At 40.7% G+C, this 23087-nt stretch overlaps 1 protein-coding gene across 1 annotated transcript in view; it reads left to right on the forward strand.

Moving 5' to 3' along the window:
* The window catches only part of LRRC1 (leucine rich repeat containing 1), a 116908-nt gene extending 94113 nt beyond the window's left edge, over positions 1 to 22795 (forward strand). Inside the window, exons 14-16 of the mRNA XM_081944029.1 lie at positions 7871 to 8077; positions 16080 to 16322; positions 22765 to 22795. Coding sequence (XP_081800155.1) covers positions 7871 to 8077; positions 16080 to 16322; positions 22765 to 22785 — 471 coding nt within the window. The 3' untranslated portion in view covers positions 22786 to 22795. The remainder of the gene's footprint in view (positions 1 to 7870; positions 8078 to 16079; positions 16323 to 22764) is intronic.
* Positions 22796 to 23087: the final 292 nt, after the last annotated feature.

Below are 23087 nucleotides of genomic sequence, written 5' to 3' on the forward strand. Positions count from 1 at the left end.
CTAGCTGTTTCTGTGCTGATGGTGTCTCTTCATATCATAATATGTAACATTGGCTCAGTGAATCCAGGCTGAAAATCCAATCCAGTCTAAGTCACTCCAGACCTAATCTAAAGTGACTTTTTTTTTTGATAAAGTAGAATGGATGTTAAAACAATGATCACATATCTCTTGAATGAAATGGAGTTCATTGCCAGGGATTCAGGCAAAAGTATCAAGAATGAAATGGTCATCATTCCCACAAAATGAACCTGTTGCAAGACCAAGTGTCCCCCTTTTGACCAAGTGGCCAAAAAAGTATTGTTACCATTCCCTCTTTCCCCAAGAACTCCAGTTTGAAGTGAAATAAATTGATAACTGGCATAAGTCAATGGCATCTACCATTCTTTTTTTCATAGTCTATAGAGCAGACACCATGGCAATTGATAAATGCATTCCATCCTTCATAAGCCATCTAGAGCTTTCTGGAGGGCAAGAATTAGATAAGAATGTTTAACAATTATAATAATTTGTATAAATGTATCTTAGATTGATGATACTAATAACGGAAAAAACATGGAATTGAAAATTATTAGAGAATGTTATTAATGCTAAAATAATAGAATGATTTAGAATAGGATACAAAAAATTTCTTTATTATTGGATATATTGAAGATGACATAATGAATCATTATAGCACAAGTGGATACATATTTAGAATACCTTGTTTAAAATGGTGAAACAATAGTGATAATTAAACAAATGAAGTACAATAATAATGTATACAAAGATATTTGATTGACAATATGTGATTTTTGATAAAGCTCAAGGGATGACTATGGAAAGGACGGAGAAAGACCTTGTAACCAATCGACACACTGTATGTAGTTGAAGAGGTTTTTATGTTATATGTTTTGTGTGTTTATGTTTGTTTGAAAATAAAAAAATTATTAAAAAAAAAAGAATTAAATAAGAGTAGGTTGAAACCAGAGGTGGGTTGCTAATTTTTTAACTACCAGTTCTGTGATGCTTCTTCGCATGCGCAGAAGTGTCCGGGTGGGTGGGCGGAGCCTCTCGCTGCAGTTATTACCGGTTTGCCCAATCCAGGCCGAACCAGCAGCAACCCACCTCTGGTTCAAACACATCCATTCTGGTTTGCTAAATTCAAATCCATTCTGAGTTGACTCTGCTCTGCCATAGAATCTGGACTTGGCCAATGCAATGCAAATGCCTGTAACATTTCAGCTAAATTGTGAGCAGTGTTGGAGCACTTACAGCAGTGGTTCTCAACCTTCCTAATGCCGCGACCCTTTAATACAGTTCCTCATGTTGTGGTGACCCCAACCATAAAATTATTTTATGTTTTCCATATTTTTTTTTGAAAATATGTGTTTTCCGATGGTCTTAGGCGACTTAGGTGAGAGGGTCGTTTGACCCCCAAAGGGGTCCCGACCCACAGGCTGAGAACCACTGACTTACGGAATCTCCATACATGATTACCAAGTTTTATAAGTTTCATTTCTATCCATCAGATCAGGGCAGACAATTTGATCTCTTTTATTGCAGCCCTAAGGAATCTGACCTGATCACAATTACTTAAAAATGATTACATGTTTTTTTTTGTCTTTTTGAAATGGTAACACCCAAATCTATCCATATTCACCTTAAAATTGTGGGGAATAGTTTTTTTTAAAAAAAAACAAAGACCGAAACTGAAGCTCAGGGAAAATAAAATCTCCATCTTGTCCACACTTGTGGCATATTTCCTATATTCTCCAACCCTTTGAATCATTGGACAGCTATCATGTCTTTCTAAAGTTGTGATGTGCATTGTTTGGGTTCCTAAACACTTGTCCATCCTCGACGTTAGATGAGGGGTTCCTAACTGCAGGTGCGAGACAATATTTCAGGGGGTGCGAAAACTTGGGTTTAGATGTTTCAAAATTATAGCGTATATGCATAATTATAAAAGGGCTGTGAGATTATATCAGAAGCCTCCTAGGGGTGCGGAGCATAGAAAAGGTTGGGAACTGTCAGGGGAAGATTTCACCCTGAACTAAATGAGGCTTAGACCGCGGCTTTTCCAAACAGGCATATTCTTCAAGAAGCGAAAATTAAAATAAAACCCGAAAATATGTTCTAATTAAAAACAAGCTTTAATACAAAAATAAGAAAATAGAAAATAAACAAATCTATCTAATTGTTACATTTTGGCAGAAGCAGTTTGTCTCCCAACTTCCTGGCAGACGGACAAAGATCAAAAGGGAAGAAGTCTCTGGAATGTGTGATGAGTATGCGCAATACATCACTTGCTGATAAAACCTTATGACCTGCGCAGTAATTCTTTCAGTAACTATTCAGTTCAGTTCAGCTAGCAAACCAATTAACGCAGTGACAGGAACCTCTGCCCTAGATGATGGGAATAATCTACATGAACTTGCAGAAGTCTTGTGAAATACAAGTGATGAGTGCCACACGGTACCAAATGTGTTCATGTTAAATGTCTGGAGAGACATGTGATTGTTACATCCTGAAAGTCTTTCAACACATGACCTTAGTAAGCCCATTCTTTTTTTTTTTTTTGGTCTTTTGCATGGCTTCTCAATAGGATCAAAGCATCAAAGAATGGCAATACCTCTGGTTCAGAGGTAGGTTGCTACTGGTTTGCACCGGTTCGGGTGAACAGGTAGTGGAATGTTGGCCTGGGTTTCAGAACCGGCAGCAACCCAGGCTGGCCACACCTCTGAACCGGTTCCCTGGTTGCCTTGGCATGGTGGGTTTTTTTTGACATTTTAAAAAAGTTCTGCACATACGCAGACCTATTTACAGGCTACTGCACACACAAGCAGAACGCACATGGAGCACATGCGCACTGAAATGGCAGCAACGCCAGCAGCAACCCACCCCCTGCTCTGGTTCCTCTATGTTGGCTTCAGAATGTGGTAACAGCCATAAATAGTGACATTTAAGATGCCCTTTTGAGATCCCAATTGTAAGTATTTATTTATTTATTTATTTATTTCTTAGATTTTTAGACCGCCCCTCTCCCAAAAAGGGACTCGGGGCGGTGTACAGTCAATACAAATAAAACCAGTCATAATAATAAAATACATTTAAGATACATTTGGAGGGGGAGATAGGCTGTATTCCCTTTGCTTATTTTAGATAACAGAATAACGGAACTTGAGGGGACCTTAGAGGTCATCTAGTCCAGCGGTTCTCAAATAGTGGGGCGCGCCCCCCTGGGGGGGCGCGAGGCTCTGTAAAGGGGGGCGCGAAGGCTCCCTTTCCATCTGGGTGCAACGGTGGCGAAGGCGTGGGCGAGGCATAATATATCCCACCTGGAAGTGGCAGCACTTCGGACTGTGGATTTTCATTGGAGCCGCGGGCTGGAGCTGTGCAAGAAGCCTGCTCGGGCGGGGGTGGGAGGGAGGGAAGCATGGGACCGCCCGTCTTCGCCAACGCATAGCTCGCCTCCCCGCCAGCAGCTCCACTGCCAGCATTCCGTCTGGAAGCGGAAGCGCAACAGCCGCTGTTGGGGAAGGGACAAAGGGGCGGCGGTCGCCCGATCTTGCCACCGCCACCCCTTTGCCCCTGGTAACGGCGACTGTTGTGCTGCTGCTTCCAGCTGGGATGCTGGAGGAGCTGCTGGCAGGGAGGGAGGGGAGGAGGGGAGGAGGGAGTAAGGATAGACAAGCAAGAGGGAAAGAGGAAAGAAAGCAGGAGGGCAGAAGGGAGGTGGAAGGAAGGAAAGAAAAGCAGACACGCCGGAGGGAAAGAGGAAAGAAGGCAAGCAGGCAGGAAGGAGGCAGAAGGAAGGAGGGAAGAATGGAACTGGAAGGGAGGCAGGGAAGGAGGGAGGGAGAAAGGAAGGATAGGAGGATAGGGAAAGAGGAAAGAAGGCAGGCAGGCAGAAGGGAGGGAGGTGCAAGGAAGGAAGAAAGCATAGATAAGCAGGAGGGAAAGAAGGCAGGCAGGCAGGGGGAAAGAGGAAGGAGGGAACTGGAAGGGAGGCAGGAAGGAAGGGAAGGAGGAAGGGAGGGTGGAAGGAAGGATAGACAAGTAAGAGGGAAAGAGGAAAGAAAGCATGTGACTACGGTGGGAGACGAGGAAAGACCGGTGTGCTATGTTATGCAGAGGTGTACTTATAACAATTTTATAGACAAATGATACTATTTACAGTCGCGCGGGGGGGGGGGGGGCGAAATGTTTTCTTCTTCCTAGGGGGGGCATGACAGAAAATAATTGAGAAGCACTGATCTAGTCCAACCCCCTGCTCAAGCAGCAGACCCTATAAATCCCAGATAATTGGCTGTCCAGTCTCTTCTTAAAAACCTCCGGTGATGGAGCACTCACAACTTCTGAAGGAAAGCCGTTCCACTGGTTAATTGTTTTCACTGTTAGGAAATTTCTCTTTAGTTCTAGGTTGGTTCTATTCTTGATTAGTTTCCATACATTGTTTCTTGTCTTGCCTTCTGGTGTTTTAGAAAATAGGCTGAAACCAGGGGTGGGTTCCTGCCAGTTCTAACCTCTTCTATAGAAGAGGTTCCACAAATCTACCATGCCGTTTAGAAGGTTCCAGGTCCCTCCCCCCGCCCGTCCGCACCACACTTGCTCCGCCCACCGCTCACTGATTGGCTGGCTCCCCAATTGCCCCGCCTGCCTCTAAGAGTCCTATCTAAACCTTAAAGTCTTAAAGCTGTCAAGTTTGAACACCCCTGGTTTTTTTTTAAAGGGTTAGGGATGCAAGGGTCTTGTAACTTGACAGCTTTAAGACTTGCGTGCTTCAAATGCCAGAGTTTCTGAGCCAACATTTTGGTTGCTAAGCAAGAGCATTGTTAAGTGAGTTTCACCACATTTTACAAGTTGGCCACACCCACCCAGTCACATGGCTGGCAAGCCACTCCTACCCAGCCACATGGCTGGCAAACCACTCCCACAAAGCAGGCCACACCTACAGAAGAGGTTCTAAAAATTTTGAAACCCACCACTGGCTGACACCCTCATTTTTGTGGTAGTCCCTCAAATACTGGAATACTGCTATCATATCACACCTAGTCCTTCTTTTCATTAGACCAGACAAATCAATTCCTGCACCCATTCTTTATATGTTTTAGCCTCCAGCCCTCTAATCTTCTTTGTTGCTGTTTTCTGCACTCTTTCCAGAGTCTCAACATCTTTTTATAATACAATGACCAAAACCGGATGCAGCATGCAAAAATGTGGTTTTACTAAGGCTTTATAAAGTGGTGCTAATACATCATGTGATCTTGATTCTATGCCTCTGTTAAGGCAACCTAGGATTGCATTGGCCTTTTTGTCTGTAAATAATGTATGGGAAATGCATACTTAAACCAATGTGTGCATAAAATAATACAAAATACCTGGAAAACCTGTGGTCCACGAGAAGTTGTAGAATTAACAATTGAGGCAGTCCCAGGCAGCTTAAAACATGGTGTGGAAAGCTGGGATCTATAATTGGACATTGTCAATAGAAGTACAACTTCACCAGCCCTGGACTGAATGAAGGAAGGAAGAACGAAGGGTATCTGCAGCTCTAGCATCATAATTCCTTTCTTTCCTTAGGCAGCTCTTTCAAAAGGGTTCCTTTATTTTGAGGAACTGAGGGAATGTCTGCCTTATTCTTCCTAACTGCTTAACAGAAAGAAGCGGTGAAGGCGAAATCACATTTCTCCTCCCTGCAGAGTTTTGTTGCTAAGGAATTCCCCAGACATTCATCTGGGTAAAGAAAAAAGTCCAGACTAGCTGCCAGATAGATATTAAAAATAATGTTCGGTTAAATCAAGGGTGTCAAACTCACATCGTCATGGTGGCATCATGTGACATATTTGGACTCCCCCCCCTCCCTAAATTGGACATGGGTGTAGCCAGTGTGTGACGCATCTGGTCCATGGGCCGAGAGTTTGACAGCCCTGGGTTAAATCTTTGGTGTTGAGAAGAATGTTTTTGGCCTGAGGGAAAAAGAGATTTTTGAGGATTTCTTTATTTTCTTCCCCTCGTGGCATGTTCATGATTTTAGATAGTAGTGTGTCTCTGCACATTTCTGTTTATAATAAAACAGAAAATATATTAAATGTTACTATTTTCCCAATTCAAAAAAGTTTGGATACATTAGTGAAGATCGTATTCCATCCACGTTCTGTGGATGTAAGTCTATTTTGTTACATTCTCAGCATTTCTTCTTTTTTCTGGGTAAGGAGAGTATAATGGTAAGCATGTCCACATTATATATATACATATAAAATTAGAGTAATTTTGTTTAATTTAGGTTAGGGACTGCTTAAAATGGAGCAACAATTTTATTTCACAAGCACACTAAATTTTATATCTGGCTCATTCCACAGAATAGAATAGACTTACATGGTCTTATCTTTGAACTTAAATTTCAAAGTTCTAATTTAGGCAAAAACAAAAAAACAAAATAAAAAAGACCCACCAGAAATTTATTTATTTTCTGACCAATTTTGAGAATTGGAAATTATTGAATAGAAGGAAAATAAATGTAAAATGCATACAACCCCAAACTCAACCGTCATATTTTATAGCCTAGTAGTTCATTAAATGGTTGAAATCCAGGCAAATGGATTAATTCTGAAAATCATGACTTAATTATCCATAAGTAAGATGTCTTTCAAACATAGACATTATGTTAGGCTTATTTCTATTTCTCGAGCCTCGGCTACATCTTTCTCCACCATTTTTAAACTTTAGCAGCTCTATACACCTATAAACGTGTTTGTGTTTTTTTTGAGAAAGTGAGGGGGGAGAGATTAAAAATGTCTCATATGAAAGAGTTCATTCATTGCACTAAGAATAATCTAGTTGCTTTGTGTTTTGTGTAGCATGTGTGATTTATAAATGTCTCAGCACAATGTCTAAACCCTGCCAAATTGTGGTTTATTCAATAGATCACAGTAGTATCCTATTTGGTAGCACTGGCTTTTGTTAGTATGGGGCAAAGAGTCTACACAAACTTGAGGATGCTGTCAGTGATAGCTTATTCCACTTGTGATTGGATCTATTGAGCTGAAGAACAATGTTTTCTTGCTTTAATATTCTGGCTACAGCCAATGATATATGATTATATATAATTTAGTAGATACCTGCACAAAACAATGTGCAATAGAAACCACTAGATGGTAGTATTGTAGACAGGAATACTGAAAACCCTATTAATCATGACATTACTCAAGGATGTTGAATCTGAACTCCTTGTGAATTTTGGCATGCTTGTGGTTTTGCCTCCAATTCACAAATTCATTAAACTGCTGAGCATGTTGTATACCATCTTCAAAGCGTCATTTTTAAAGAGATTCAAAGCTTTCAGTTCTCAGGGAATCGTCTTTTTACTCAGGGTCCCAATCCCTGGCACCTGTTTTCATTTTCAGGTAGGGTAGAAGAAATTATCCCAAACCCCTTGGGGAATGTTCAATGCTCCCATTGTCAACAAAAATAAAGCTGGCTTGCTAGACCAGAGGCCCACTTTCCTTTGTTCCTAAGGAAACAGCATAAAAGTAAGAAAAGGGAAGAATAAAAACAAACGAATTACAATTTCTTCCAATTAGTTGAAAGAGAAAATACTAAGGGGATCCCATGATCGTGAAAGAACTTCTGATGACAGACGCCTTCCAGATATCTTTTGCTTTCCAAAAATGCTATAGATATGGGAAGGGAGGGAGGGGGAGAGGGAGAGAGAGAGGGAGGAGAGAGAGAGAGAGAGAGAGAGAGAGAGAGAGAGAGGGAGAGAGAGAGAGAGAGAATCTCTGCAGTCCCTCATTGAATGACAACTTAGAAATAGTATCACATTCTCAAATAAGAATGTCATAATCATAAGAATACTAGAGTTATCGGTTATCGAATGCTTTTCTTGCAGGATTGTGTCAGGTGGCTTCCCAAATCCCCTAAGCTACATGGGAGCCATAACTGGAATTCTCAGGGCTCTCACTGGGCTTCTCTCAAGGGAAAAGAAAACATCCAGGGATCAAAGCTCTACAAATTCAGCTCAGTCAATGAAAACTGGAAGGAAGGTCGAATCAGTCCTGAGCAAGAAGCTGAAAGATTGGAAGATCCAGATGAAGATGTGAGTTGTTATTATTATTATGGTTTGTCCTACAGTCAGCCAGATGTTTAGTTTGGATTGGGGATTTTTTTTATCAACCTATTGAGTCCTTTCTAAGGAGCTGGCATAGGCAGATGTTGTTCTTTAATACTATTAAAGATTGTTGAAGATGTAAACTGTTCCAGGTAAAGCTGCCTTTTGCAAATGGTAGTTTTGTCAATGCAGACAGTGTTCAAGTAGGGTTCCAGTTGTTTTGGGATTGCCCCCAAGGTAGTCATGACTATTGGCCCTACCTTTGCTTTCTTTTGCCACAGTCGTTCTATTTACAATTTATCATTCTATTTACAGGTCTTTGTATTTTTTGATTTTGCTCCAATTCTTTCTCTTCTACTTCCCAGATACTGCCCTGTTCACTACCCAGATTTTTTTGGTCTCTCTTATTTATTGGTTAAATTTATTTGTTGCCTCTCTGGGCATTGGGGCTACTCTTTAGAAAGTACTACTCTAATTCTTATCAATATTGTTAAGTCTGTGGTGTTACGTGACAGGCACTTATCTGTTCAGATTATTATTAATCAGAACCATATTGGATTGATTTAATATTAAAAAAGTAAAATCAAGTTTAAGTGTTGCACTAGAATCACTCTTTTTTGGGAGTGCAGGGAATAAGATCCCTGAAACCTGATTATAAAACACGAGATGTCCCTGGCCATAAATGTCCTGACTGAAAGGAGAAAAAAAGACACACTACTTGGAATCTGAATTGATCGCTGACTGTCAGACACCATTTGATGCAATGCATATAAGAACAGTAGTAATATATATTATCTATATTATAGAGAGGAGTATATTTTATAATGACTATTAAATATATTAGTATGGCCCTATAGAGGAAACCCAGGCTCTTTGTTTCTACTTTAGATACGATTAATACTAACCTTTAAGCTGTGGTTAATCTATGATTAAGGTAGGGTGTGTGAAAACAGTCCCATGAACTGTACTTGTAGATGTCTTGCTTCCATTAGTCATAAAAAATGACTTGCCATAGTTAGAATGGCAGATACAGATGCTACATTAAGTTTTAGTTATTGTAGAACAAGGGTCAGCAACCTTAAACACTCAAAGAGCCACAAAGGTCCTAACCAGAAGCTCCCCCCCCCCATTCAATTCTGGAGTTGACTGGAAGTCTGGTTTCCCCACCATAGAGTCTCCTCCTAGCATGGCATCCTTTTTCCTTTACCCGTCCTAACCGAAAGCCCTATCAATTGTGGAGCTGACTGGAAATCCTGCCCCTCCTGGCACGCCCTGCTTCTCCCCTCCAACCGGAAGCTCCTCTCAATATTGTGGTGCCAACCGGCGACAGAGAGCCGCAGCAGAGGGTTGAAAGAGCCACATGTGGCTCCAGAGCCCCAGGTTGCTGACCCCTGTTGTAGAAAAACAGGAAAATACTACAATCAACTGATCTTAAAGGAAGGTACACAGAAACTTAGTTAAAAGGGATAATGTAGGTCAGGAATTCTAATCCTCTGTTCGGTGCAGAAATCTAAAATATTTGTCATTTGCAAGTGACTCACAAAGCCTCCGCTTGAACACAACAAAAAGCTCTCCCACTTCTCTGAGTAACTGGGTGCACTGTCAGACTGATGGTATGTTGACGGTGTTTTTTCCCCTAACATCTGCCTTTTTTGTAATGGTATGCGGGTGTGTCCTTGAGAGACTGGGCGAAGAGAACCTGCCAAGGATACAATATGATAAGAGACACTATAGCCTGTAGCTGGATAATGGGTGGGGCAAGAAGCTCTCTGTACTTTCTCAGGCTGTACAGGAGACAGGGCGGAAGGGGAAAAGCATACTTCAGGCTTGAAAGATCGATGTCAGTCTGGCAAGGCAAACCAGATGGGAAACGCAGCCAGAAGAGTTAATTCTATTTTATCATTAAGCTACATTGACAGAATCTTGAAAGTTTGAAAGTGCGTTTCTTCCCCCACCTCCCTCACCTCCTTTACAGCCTGAGAAACTAGGGAGAATCTCTTCTCAGCTTCTTGCCTCACCCATGCTCTGCTGCCTCTTATCTGACCATTCCCTTGGCGGCGTCTCTTTGCCCAGTTCATTCGCACATACCATCAGACTTCCTGTGATTTAAATTCATTTCTTGGGAACAGGTCTTCAGCTTTTTCTTGGGACATCCTTTGAGGTATTACAACTCATGTCCAAATTCAGTCACTTTTTCTCAAGGCTAAACATAGCTAGCCATCTCTTTTAATCTTCCTTCATAGAATTTAGATTTCTAGCACCCGCTTGTCCTTCTCTGAACTCCTTTCAATTTATCTGCAAGCTTTGTAAAAATCCAATGCCAAGATCAGGGGGGGGGGGGAGGGAACTGACTGAAGGAAAATTATTCCCTGATTGAAGATTATTTTTCTATTGATGAAATCCAAAATTGCATTTGCCCCCTTTTTTGCACCTACATCATGCTTTTGGTTCATATTCAGTTAGTAGTCAATTATATTCCATATTTCCCCCCCCCCCCACAGGCATTACCCAGTACAGGGGTGTCCAAACTTGGGAACTTTAAGACTTGTGGACTTCAACTCACAGAATTCCCCAGCCAGCATGCTGGCTGGGGAATTCTGGGAGTTGAAGTCCACAAGTCTTAAAGTTCCCAAGTTTGGACACCCCTGACCTAGTAAGACATTCTCTTTCTTTTTTTTTTAAAAAGGGAAGAAGCTTGCTTTTGTTTCTATTCAATTTTATTCCGTTACTTTCAACTCACTGCTCTAGCCTAACAAGGGCATTTTGAATTTTATTTCGATCTTCTTTGGGTATTAGCCAGTGGTGGGATTCAAATAATTTAATAACCGGTTCTCTGCCCTAATGTTTTCTTCCAACAACCAGTTCACCAAACTGCTCGTAAAGTTAACAACTGGTTCTCCCAAAGTGGTGCTAACTGGCTGAATCCCACCACTGGTATTAGCTCTTCTACACAATTCTGTTATCATCTGCAAATTTGTCACTGTTCCTTATCCAAGTCCTGAATTTAAAAATAAATGAGTACACAACCTAGAACTATAATTTTATTTGATAATTGATTATCACCTTTGGGGTATAGCTTTCAAGCCAGTTATGTTTATCTTTCTGGTTAGGCTACTGTTAATGACTTGTTAATTAAAAAGCCAGAGTTTATGTTGACAAATGCTTTGCTCTAATTAAGACACCCACACAGAAAGAGCATGAGAATGAATACCGTATTTTTCGGAGTATAAGACGCACCTTTTTCCCTCATAAAAGAGGCTGAAAATCTGGGTGCGTCTTATACACTGAATACATCATTTTTGCCTTCTGAAACCCCGCTCCCTTCACCAAAATGGCCGTGCATAGCTTGTAGGAGCCTTTCAGAGAGTTCCTGGGGACTGGGGAAGGCAGAAATGAGTGAAAAACAGGCTGTTTTTTGCTCAATTGTGCCCCCCAGCCCCCAGGAGTACTCTATAAGCCTTCTAAAGGCTATGCATGCAATTCTTTTGACAAAAAACAGGCCCATTTTCATGAAAAATGGGCTATTTGGGGGAGGTTTGCAGAGTGCAAAAACTTTTTAAAATTTGCCTCTTCAAAACCTTGGTGCATCTTATACTCCAAAAAATACAGTATATTATTTGTTGGATGGAGACCATTCCCCCTCCTCCACAGTTCTTCAAGATTTCTTGTAAAGAATCTGAAAAGGTTTAGCCAGACCATCAGCTTCATTCCTTCGGTTTGAGTATTGGTCAAACAAGTTTGCAAGAATCCACGAATTCTTGGTTGAATCTGCACCTACTATTCTAGCTGCTTCTGTCTTGTGTTCATGCCATTTTGAATCTCAACTGATTTAAGGAAAATTCTGCATGAACTGAGACCCTGAGAAAGTATTCAGGCTGCAAATTCCTTCTCCTGAAGAATTCCCTGGCTGCAGTGCCCTTCCACCTTGGATGTCATCTAGTCCAACCCCCTGCTCAAGACCCTATAAATCCCAGACAATTGGCTGTCCATTCTCTTCCTAAAGGCTTCCAGTGATGGAGCACCCATAACTTCTGAAGGCAAGCTGTTCTACTGGTTAATTGTTCTCACTGTTAGGAAGTTTTTCCTTAATTCCAAGTTGCTTCTCTCCTTGAGTAGTTTCCATTCATTATTTCTTGTCTGGCCTTCTGGTGCTTTGGAAAATATGTTGACCTCTTTCTCTTTGTGGAAACCTCTCAAAGATTGCCTAAAGTTGTTTTTCACCTGCCAATCAATCTGCTGGGAGCTTCTTAACAAATTGGGGGTTCGATGCAACACAAGATTTGGAAGTTCATCCAATACACCGGTCAGGAGAAGCTCTGCAGATTCCTAGAGAGGAAACTAAGATGGAGGAAAAAGTCTGCTTCAGAGAAAATAGCAGTTTGCTCTGCAAAAAAAAAAAAAAAATCTGGCAAAAAGAAGCCCCCTCAATCTGCAGCAAAAGTTTGCTTAGCAGAATGACGTCATCAGTTGAACACCCCATTGGCTATAGAGCTTCTGTGTTAGGCTACACAGCTAGCTATGCCCCCAAACACTGTTCAACCAGGCTTCCCATTGGCTAACCCCGAGCTGGATGAGCCAATGAACACCCAGTCTGTCTCTCTCTCTGTTGGTTAACATGAAGCTGACTTAAGCAGCCATTCTGAAAATGGCCTCAGATTGCATCAACTTCAGCTACTAGTCTCATATGGTTTGAAAGACCTTGGAGGCTCACAACCCCAAAATCAGCATCCTCAAAGTCCATTGCAAAAAAAAGGGGAGGAAGGGCTCAGGTTAGAGAACCTTGCAAGCTGGAGATTTTTATTAGGGAAGCTCCTCTGTGGTGCATTTTTTTTTATCCAGTCTTGATTGAATGAGGAGAAGAATGCTAATTCCTGATATCACAGGCCCCGTCCATCCATTTCTTTCTGTAATACAGGTAGTCCTCAACTTAAGACCACAAGTGAGCCCAAAATTTCTGTTGCTGAACAAAACAGTTGTTAAGTGAGTTTTGCCCCCTTAACAACCTTTCTTGCCACAATTGTTACATAAATCACTGCAGTTTTTAAGTTAGTAACCAGTTGTTAAGTGAATCTGCCTACCCCATTGACTTTGCTTCTTGGAAGGTCACAAGGGTCAGTACATAACCCCACTACCACCATCATAAATACGTACCAGTTGCTAAGCATCCAAATTGTGATCACGTGACCACAGGGTTGATGCAAATAGTCATAAGTGTGAGAAACTGTCATAAGTCACTTTTTCCAGTGCTGTTGTAACTTCAAACGGTCCCTAAACAAATGGTTGTAATTCGAGGACTATCTGTATTTGGGGACGAGGGGGGGAAGAGCAAAGGTGACCATCAAAAAAGTCTTCTAATAATGATATGAATACAGTCCACAATTTGTGACACTGACAGTATCTCTTCCTTCGAAGGTCTTAGCCTTTGTCTTCCCATTATGGTTGCACAAGCCATGAGGTATCATTGTCTCATTACCTGTGTCTCCTTACCTTGGGTTTTGTATGCTGAGAAAGTTGAGCATACTAAAAAAAAAATCTCCAGAGACACTCTGTGTTGTGTCATAAATATGGCAATTAAGTCATTTTTAAAAATGCCATCTATTCGGCATTCAGTCACACTTGAATGTAGGAGAAGCTACAGTGGGCTTCAGGAGGACCTCTGACCTTGAGGAGGATTTTGCATTTTAATTACGTTTCTGTAGTGAGAGAATAGGAAGAATTGAAAGGAATTTGCCAGGGCAGTTGAAGAAGGGCTTCAAAAATTTCAGCAACAGCAAATTTGAAATTCACCAAATTTCAGATGGCAACCCCCCACCCCCAGGCTTCAAAGGCCCTCCGGAGGCCGGAAACAGGTTCATTTCTGTCCTTCTGGAACTTCCAGGAGGCCTGTTTTCCTGCCCCCCTCTCTGAGCATCTGCACAGGCCCTGCACTTACCTCGCATCCAAAATAGGTCATGTGGAGACTCCTGGGATGGGTAGGGGTCGATGGAGCTAACCAGGGGTGGGATTTGGAGGTTTGCCAAACCATCCGTAACGTTAGCTATGGGTTCGCCTGAACCTGGGCGAACCTGTAGCAGCCCATCCCTGGTCATGAGGATCTGTCAGATCAAAGAAAGGAGATACATCTGCAGGAATGGATCCGTGGGTGAAAATAACAAAGACATTGAAGTTATCCTGCCTTGTCAGAACTTGGAAACAACTTCATCTTTGCAGAGGAAACAGACCATTTGGGGGAAAGAAAAAGGAGCACTTCAGAATGGAAGGTAGGACACTGAAAAAAGTGATTTATGACTATTTTTCACACTTACAACCACTGCAGCATCCCCACGATCACATGATCAAAATTAGGACCCTGGGAAATGGCTCATATTTATAACGGTTACAATGTCCCCGGTCATGTGATCACCTTTTCCAACTTTCTGACAAGCAAAGTCAATGGGGAAGCCTGACCTTGCCACTAACTCAACACCTGCACTGATTCACTTAACAACGGTTGCAAGAAAGGGAGCAAACTGGGGCAAAACTCACTTAACAACTGTCTTGTTTAGCAATGGAAATTTGGGGCTCAACTGTGGTCTTAAGTTGAAGATTACCTGTATCTGAGGAGTGACTATTATTTCATTAAATATTATGCATACTGAAAACTCACATTGTTCTCCTAGGCCTTCCTTTCCCTGTACGAATAGTAATCTTTTTTCTCTCCCCCCCTCCACCTAATTTGAACAGACATTTTATTTCTGATTGTTTCAACCTATTATGAAATTGGTCCAAAATATAGATATGTTACAGAAATGTTTAAAATTGCTCTCCTACACCACCAAATGGCACTGCCAGGTCTTGCTGTTTCAGCAGAGTAAGGAAGATACTTAGGGGTGATTCACACTTTCGCCAGTGTCTCTTGTCACTTTTACCATCGGGAAGAAGACGCAGAAGTATAGCCAGCCGGACAAACAGGTTTAAAAACAGCTTCTAACCATTGGCTGTTAGCAGGGGTGGTATTGACTTAACTTCCCTACCGGTTCACAAATGTGAGTGAGCACGGGAGTGCTCGCTTCGCTCACGCACACCATGTCCACACATGCGCTCAGCCTTCCATGAATGCATTTTGGCTAAAAAAACAAGTGCCCAAATGGGATGCCATAGAGCTGGGGCAGGAGGGCGGGGCCAGCTGAGATTTCTGCTACCAGTTTGGACAAACCAGTCTTAACCGGCAGAATACAATCTCTGGCTGTCAGACTCCTAAAGACAATCACAATCACCCCACGTACATATGGAAATGTATGGCTAGTTTTTTTCTTTCCTCAATTACCGTATTTTCCGGCGTATAAGATAACTTTTTAATCCCCAGAAGTTATTTCAAAAATCATGAGTCATCTTATATGCCAGGTATACCCAAAAAAACAAAACAAAAGAAAAAGCAATGCCGCCAAGCAAAAAGCCGCGCTACCACCAGCGCAGACGCCGGCCTTTCAATCGATAACCTCAGTGTTTCTCGCCTGGGCACGTGGATGGATGTGCGCTGGGATGGCTTAGTAAGGTCTTGCTGGAGGTCTGGAGGAGGAAGGCGCTGAGCTCAAACTCTGAAAGCCTGGCAGCGCGGAGGCCTTCAGTTGGCTCGCGGGCACCTGAAAGTACGGAGTCATCTTATATGCCCAGTTGCCTTATATGGTGGAATATACAGTACTTGTATAAATTGGGAATTGTCTTGTATTTTCTGTTATGGATTGCACCAGTAGAGGCTAAACCAATTTCACTGTATACATGATGTACAATGACAATGAAGACTATTATTATTATTATTATTATTATTATTATTATTATTATTATTATTATTAGTAGTAGTAGTAGTAGTAGTAGTAGTAGTAGTAGTAGTAGTAGTAGTAATAGTATCAAATGACCAAAGACCGTGTGGAGAAGAGTCTTGGCTTTCTCCTCAAGTTTATTCATGTGCCTTTTGATAGTGAAGTTAAGTGACTGCTATATTTCCTACCAGGAACCAATATCTAAATTTTCCGGGAGCCTCTTTTCTTCGAGTGAGAGCGTTAGAAGTCAGAGCAACGCAAGGACTCCACTTGGACAAGAGAGGCAGAAGATTTCCACAAAACCCAAACTCTGCCCATCCACCAGCCATAAGCAGCAAGTTGCAAACCATGTTGCAACTGAGGGCAAAAAGGCCTCGAAGCAAAACAAGGACCAAATCCCAGGCAGCTCAGAGGACGTCCAGCCGCTCTTGAAGGTAACTCACTGGTGGGAATTTTTAGTTTAGACAATTAGTTCACTTTTTTCTCCAGTCACTCTCTAGAGCAGGGGTCACCGACCTTTCGGACTTCTGGGACCACTAAATTCATAATTTTAAATCCTGCAGACCATTAATATGATCTGCCTAATGACCAGATGGATGGGTGTAGCTAGGTGGTCATGTGACTGAGTGGGTGTTCAATACTCAGAACATATGTGGGTGTCTCAAACAGGCAGACAGTTATCTTTTCAATAACCTTTATTCACAACTGCAACAATATAATTAACACGGTGTCTTGACTGAAAACTAACAGTAACGGAATTAACTGCCTCTGTCTGACAGTTCCCCTTTTATACCCTGCTGTCAGACGGTCAGCCAATCAGGAGCCAGTTCCATCCTAACAGCAGGATGGAGCTGGCTGGCTTCAGTACGCAGCAGTGAGCATGGCCAACTTGATGTCACTCAAATCGATGGGCGTCTCGCCAGCCTCTACTTGCCCCTCCCCTCCCAGCCACTCCTCCCCTGCCTGCCCAGCTTCTTCAGGGCCCCAACAGGAAGCAGTTGTTGGAACTAAGCAGCCACCACGAGAAGGAGTTGGCAAAACAGCTGGCTCAGTTCAAATTGGATCTGACTGAGAAGGAGGCTCAGTAGAAGCACCTCACTGAGGACTAGGCTTTCCAAGCAGAGGGAAGACCCACGGGAACACAAGGCCAAGTACTGGCCCCTGGAGGCTCACTGGGATGAGATGGTCAGCCAGTTCCAGGCCATGATGCAGTCCTACTGGAACAAAGCCTTCTGGCTCTTCGCCACCAGCAGTGCTTTCCTCCAGCCTTCGCCCAAAGCCCCACACCAGGAGGTTGTAGCAGACCCCAAGTTGGAATTTCTTCCCCCTCCGACCTGCACAAAAAGATCCCAAAGGGGGAGACTCTCAACACAAACATTCATTGCACATATCTGGCCAGGAGCCCTAGCTTGAGGACCCCTGATTTAGTGCAATATAAAAAATGCAAATAATTTTTCTGTGGGCCACCAAAATTTTCTCTCAGACCACCAGTGGTCCGCAGACCACCAGTTGGTGACCACTGTTCTAGGGGAGGCTCACTTGCTGACAATGCAATGCAGTCCACATTTCCTGCTTTCCCCAATCCAAAACCTCTCTAGAATATTGGACTACAACTCTTGTTTTCCCAACTGACCATTATGACCCTGGAAATAATGGTGGTTGCCTTTCAGAGTAGGAGGCAGGTGCCTGGACAGAGATGGATTTTGGAGGATTTGTCCGGGTGTTTTAACTAGCTTGGTGTCCTCCATCTTTATCAGTATTTTGAACAACAGGAGTCAGAAGGTGAAGCTTTTTGTGGCCGGGATCACGGAGCATGGGTAACTTGGAGCATGGGATTAGGAGTCAAAACTAGAGGGTTAAGACCAGCTTCACCTCTTCGATTTCCAGCTTGTTTAAAATCTTGCTGCTGGAAGCTGATGTTGTTACGAATCATGTCTGATGAAGCCTGGATCCTATTACAGGTAGTCTTCAACTTATGACCTCAACTGGGACCAGAATTTCAATTGCTAAGCAAGGGGATCATTAGAAAAATTGTGCCCAAATTTATCACCCTTTTTGCTACAGTAGTTAAGTGAATCACTGCAGCTGTTAAGTGAATCATATGGTTATTAAGTGATTCCAGTTTCTCCCATTGACTTTGTTTGTTGGAAGTTGGCTGGGAAGGTCATAAGTAGTGATCCCACAAGCCTAGGACACTGCAACCATCATAAATACATGCCAATTGCCAGGTGCCTGAATTTTGATCATGTGACTGTAGGTATGCTGCAGTGGTTGTAAGTGTGAGGATGGATCATACAGCACTTTTTTCAGCGCTGTTGTAACTTTGAACAATTGTAAATCGAGAACTACCAAGTATTTATAGGACTCATTGTTACACTCACCATATTGTTATTAAGTCAGGATCTCCACAATAGCAGTCCTTATTCCAATAATGGATATACTTCCACATAACCAAGAATCTCAGATTGTTTTAATTTCATAATCTTTTCTGATTTTACTATTGCTCTCTCCTGCCCTTTCTGCTGCTATCAGGGGGAAGTCATTGCATGAAATTAAAATCTCGGTCTGGAAATAGGCCTTGAAACATTAATAAAACTGGCCCTGCCTGTGCTACAGTAGTTGTGAGAAATCTGTGATTCTCCAGATGTTATTGAATTAAAACTTGCAGGCGTTCTAGCTAACATGATTTATGGGGAAGAGGTGATGGGAACTGTACTTCAGCAGTAAATGGACATCTTTATGTGGATGGTGTGGAAGAAGAGGTACTTTGCTTTTAGCTGAGAAAATGTCAGCAATTCAAAAGGATTAATTTATGAAAGAGGGCTAAACAACCCTGCATCTTGAGCATAGGCTAAGTATATCAACAGTATGTTTTTTTTAAAAAAGGAATTCTGAGTTCATTTATGAAATAGCATCTGATTACAGAAACTTTGTGTGAATGATGTTTATGAGCTTTCTGCTAGCATCTTATTTTAAAGTGATTTTTGAAGGAAGTACAGATTTTAGTAATGAATCTGTCAGTTTTTTTTAAACAACTCACTGTTGTAAGCATTCCAGATTAAGTTGTTCCAAAGCTGTGAATACAAATACACACAAAACATCACTTTAGGGGGAAGAAAGTTATAATGGCTTTAGCAATCATCAGAGCCTTACAGGCAAGACATTTCTATTTAAGTAGTTAAAAGTGCAAGAAATAAAGAAAAAGAAAAAAGAATACAAAGTGGCTTCTAATCTTCTTTACCAATGTTATAAGTACAATTGTATATTTACTTTTTCTACAGTTACATCAAAAACCTCTTCTTTCTATAATCTCTCCTGCCTGGATATCCAAACTATAAATCATTAATTTATTTTTTCTGTTTTACATAAAAAATCAATAAGAATTTTTCCATTCAGCAATAAATGTAGGTATTGTCTTTTCTCTAATGAAACTAGTCAATTAGGTCACTCAGCAAGTTCCATCATCTGCCCCAACCATTCATCTGTTGTAGGTATTGCCAGATTTTTCTATCTTGCTAAATCTTGCTGCAGTTACCATATACCATATACCGAAACAGTGTTCCATGATGACAATTTATCTATCAATCAAAGAGCAAGAGCTCTGGGCTCAATTGTATATTCATCTTTAAAATGTTCTGAATGAATCTGTGTATGTGTTTGAATCCAAAATTTTCTACTTTTTTGCATGTCCAACAAGGATGATAAAGTTTTCTTGTTCACATTTCCAATATAAATTTGAAGTGCTTTTTTTTTACATTCTAGATATATTCTCTGGTGACATAGAGCAACAATAAATCATTTTGCAAATGTTCTTTCTAAAATCTTAACATAGTGTAAATTCCAGTTCTTTCAACCACGTATTTCCCATTGTTCCAGATATATATTATAACTAACATTTTTGCCCACTACATCATACCGTCTTTCGCTTGTTCTTCTATTTCATTTTTCATTAAAACTTTATACATTTTAGCAATTGCACATTCAATTTCTCTCCCTCCCTCTCTCCCTCCCCCCTCTCTTTCATTCAATCATATCCTACCTTTATTGTTTTACCAAATAATTCAAGATGGCAAACATACCTAGTATTCCTTTCTCTTTTCCCTACAATCCACCTCTGTATGTTATATATTAAATATTATATAATACCAATAGCAGGTCTAGCAATATATTGATAATGATTGTTTCCTGATTGCTTATTTGTACCCTATGACTATTATTGTTGTACCTTATGATTCTTGATGAATGTATCTTGACTTTTTATACACTGAGAGCAAATGCACCAAAGACAAATTCCTTGTGTGTCTAGTCACACTTGGCCAATAAATTATTCTATTCTATTCTATTCTATTCTATTCTTAGACTTATATACCTCTTCACAGTGCTGTGAAGAGTCAGTACATTGCCTTCAACAGTCTGGGTCCTCATTTTACCCACCTCAGAATGATGGAAGGCTGAGTCAACCTTGAGCTGGTGATTGTAATATAAGGCCGCTATAAATGGTCCTCCTTTACAAACAATTATATTTCAAAATCATTCTTACAATGTCCGATACTACAAATTCTTTTATCGGTTTTAAACTTGAACTATCTTCTTCATGACAAAATATACTATATCATCCCTTGGAGCATTTCTTATTCTCAGAAATCTTGTATTTCTTCTATGTATTTTATTAATTTCTGCTTGTAGCCTCCTCATCCCACGAGAAAAAGAATTTAGAAAGCTTTGATAACCTTTTCTCTAAAATCTTCACCAAGTCCCCTGAAAATGATCTGAATCTTTTGGGGGCCTCAGCCAGGCCAATTGGCAGTGCCAGGTTTTAATTGACACCTCTTTCAGTGACTTCAGTGCTGTAGGGTTTATGACCAGACACAGAGCTTGAATTCTTTTAGTTAGTCTCTCACTTGTGTTGCATTCTTGGTATTATGTTTCTGTGATTTTCTTTTTGCTGAATGTCTGTCCTGCACGGACAGTGAATCCTTCCTTCATTTTGTACTAAATACCACTGTGCAAGTGGCCTTCTTCTGCATTCCATCAGTGTATTGTGCATTCCTAACTGTCTGCCTCGTGAGAACGCTTGCTTGTGCTTGCTTGTGCTTCAGCATGCAATATTCATCTATATATATAAAAATGGCTGTGTGTGTGTATGTTCCAGCATAACTCTGGAATGCCTTGAGCAATTTCAACCAAATTTGGTACACCGATGACTTAATCTATGGAAACAAATACTATGGGGGCAAGACACCCCTAACACCCCTCGGTGTCTGTGTTCTGTTATGATACAGCCTGTTGTGCCTTCAAATGGCTTCTACTGTACTGCCGTGAAATGGCTTCTACTGTACAGTGCAGTGAAGTTGCCATGGTAACGGCTTCACAGTACTCCACAAGGGGGCTCCCTCTGGTAAGGGAGAAAAATCCAACATTAAAAATTATGTTTGGTCCACCCAAGAGAAAATAATTAAAAGAGGAAGAAAGGGAAAAAAGAGTTATATTAATAGTCTAAAGAGAATAGTAGTAAGATTGTTATTGTTATGTAACTAATTAAAACATAAAGAAATGATAATATAGTGTTAATGGTAGAAAAAAATTGAAGGAAATGCTCTCTATGCTTAAATTGGATGAGAAGATGTATGCTTTTTATAGCAAAATATACCAATGGAGAAAATAAGAAATGACAATTTGGTGTAATTTTGAAGGGGCAATTGAAGATATTGTTTATGTATTAAGAAAAAATAACTCTAAAGATGAAAAATAATGGAAGAGAATAATTCGGCTGAAAGTGAAAACAAAACTATGATGTAAAAAGGACTATGTAATTGAGAGGATGTAAAAGAAAAGACCCAGACAACTTTTTGTTCTTATAATATGTATAATTTGTATTAAAAAATAAAAAACCTTGAATGAAAAAAAAAAAGAAATTATGTTTGTTCTGGACATTTCCCCCTATAAATAAATATCCGGGCAACTAGAATCAGCTAGTTCATTATAATTCTCCTCCAGATTACAATTTCTGTGTGCAATCAAATGGGAATAGATAGAATAAAATAAACTCTTGGTATTCGGCTGGTAGAAAGGGCTCATCTTCCTTTAAAGAGGTGCATTTCTGTTCTCTTCTATAGTATTTATGGCTTAGTCTTCCATTTTTTGGCTTGTTTACAGATCAACCCCCAAAAGCAGGTTTCCATAGCATTTGGGGCAATGTCTCCCCAAGTAGCTTACAACTTCAAGTACATTATATCTACTTCAAGTAGATATACTTTTACAATTAGATTAGATGGCATCGCTACTTACTCATTCCTAGTTACCTACCCTTCATATTAGCATTTGGTCTATTGGTGGCTGCAATGTGTCAGCAACAAGTTAACAAACTTGGCTCTTCATGGCATGAGTTGCTTCAGTAAGGTTGGAGAAAGCAAATCAAACAGATTGAGATGCTCATAATTCTATTGCCCAATATTTTGTTCATCAATATATTTTGGTCCACAGCCTAAGGCAATTGGTAACTTATAGGATCTTGGCAACTCTCAATATCTCTTAATAAAAGATGAGAACTTTATACTGCCATGTTAAATTCTTTGTAGAATTTAAAGAATAGGTATATCTGAAGTTTAAATATGCTTCTCCAAAGAAAGGCATTTGTTGTAATAGTGACAGATAAAACAATATGAAAATGCATCTAAGAAGTGTCTGGGGATGTTTGCTGCACTTACGAGAACAAGGCTGTTGATAACAAATTAGGATAAACTGTTTTGAAAGTGATTTCATTTCATTTCATTTCTCTTCATCCCATCTTTCTACTTTAAATGATGAATTTTGTAGAATTGCTGGTTTTTAAAGTCTACATCCTGGGTTTTTAATATGTTTACAATTAACTCTCAGGTCCACAATGTTTTCCCCTGAGGAATCTTAGCAGCATCCAAGTCTAAAAAGTGCCCCATTGATTTAGCTCAGATGCATCTGAAGAAAAAGTGTTGGAGATCTAATAGACTTGGTGTCAGCTGTCAGTTTATGGTGTTTGAATGTAACATCCCCAAGCATCTATCGATAAAAAAGTTTGGTCTGATTGTGATTGCAAGAATCTTGGCTCTGCAGTCATGCTTTATTTACCAATAGCTGAGGAAAAGTGTGCAAAATACTAGATTATCAGGTCATATGTAAATTCTGTGTAACTCTTTAATAGCGTGGAGACATTCTCATTCAGG

This window comes from Natrix helvetica (genome assembly GCF_964273705.1).
Source record: "Natrix helvetica genome assembly, chromosome: 2".
NCBI classification, from domain to species: Eukaryota; Metazoa; Chordata; class Lepidosauria; order Squamata; family Natricidae; genus Natrix; species Natrix helvetica.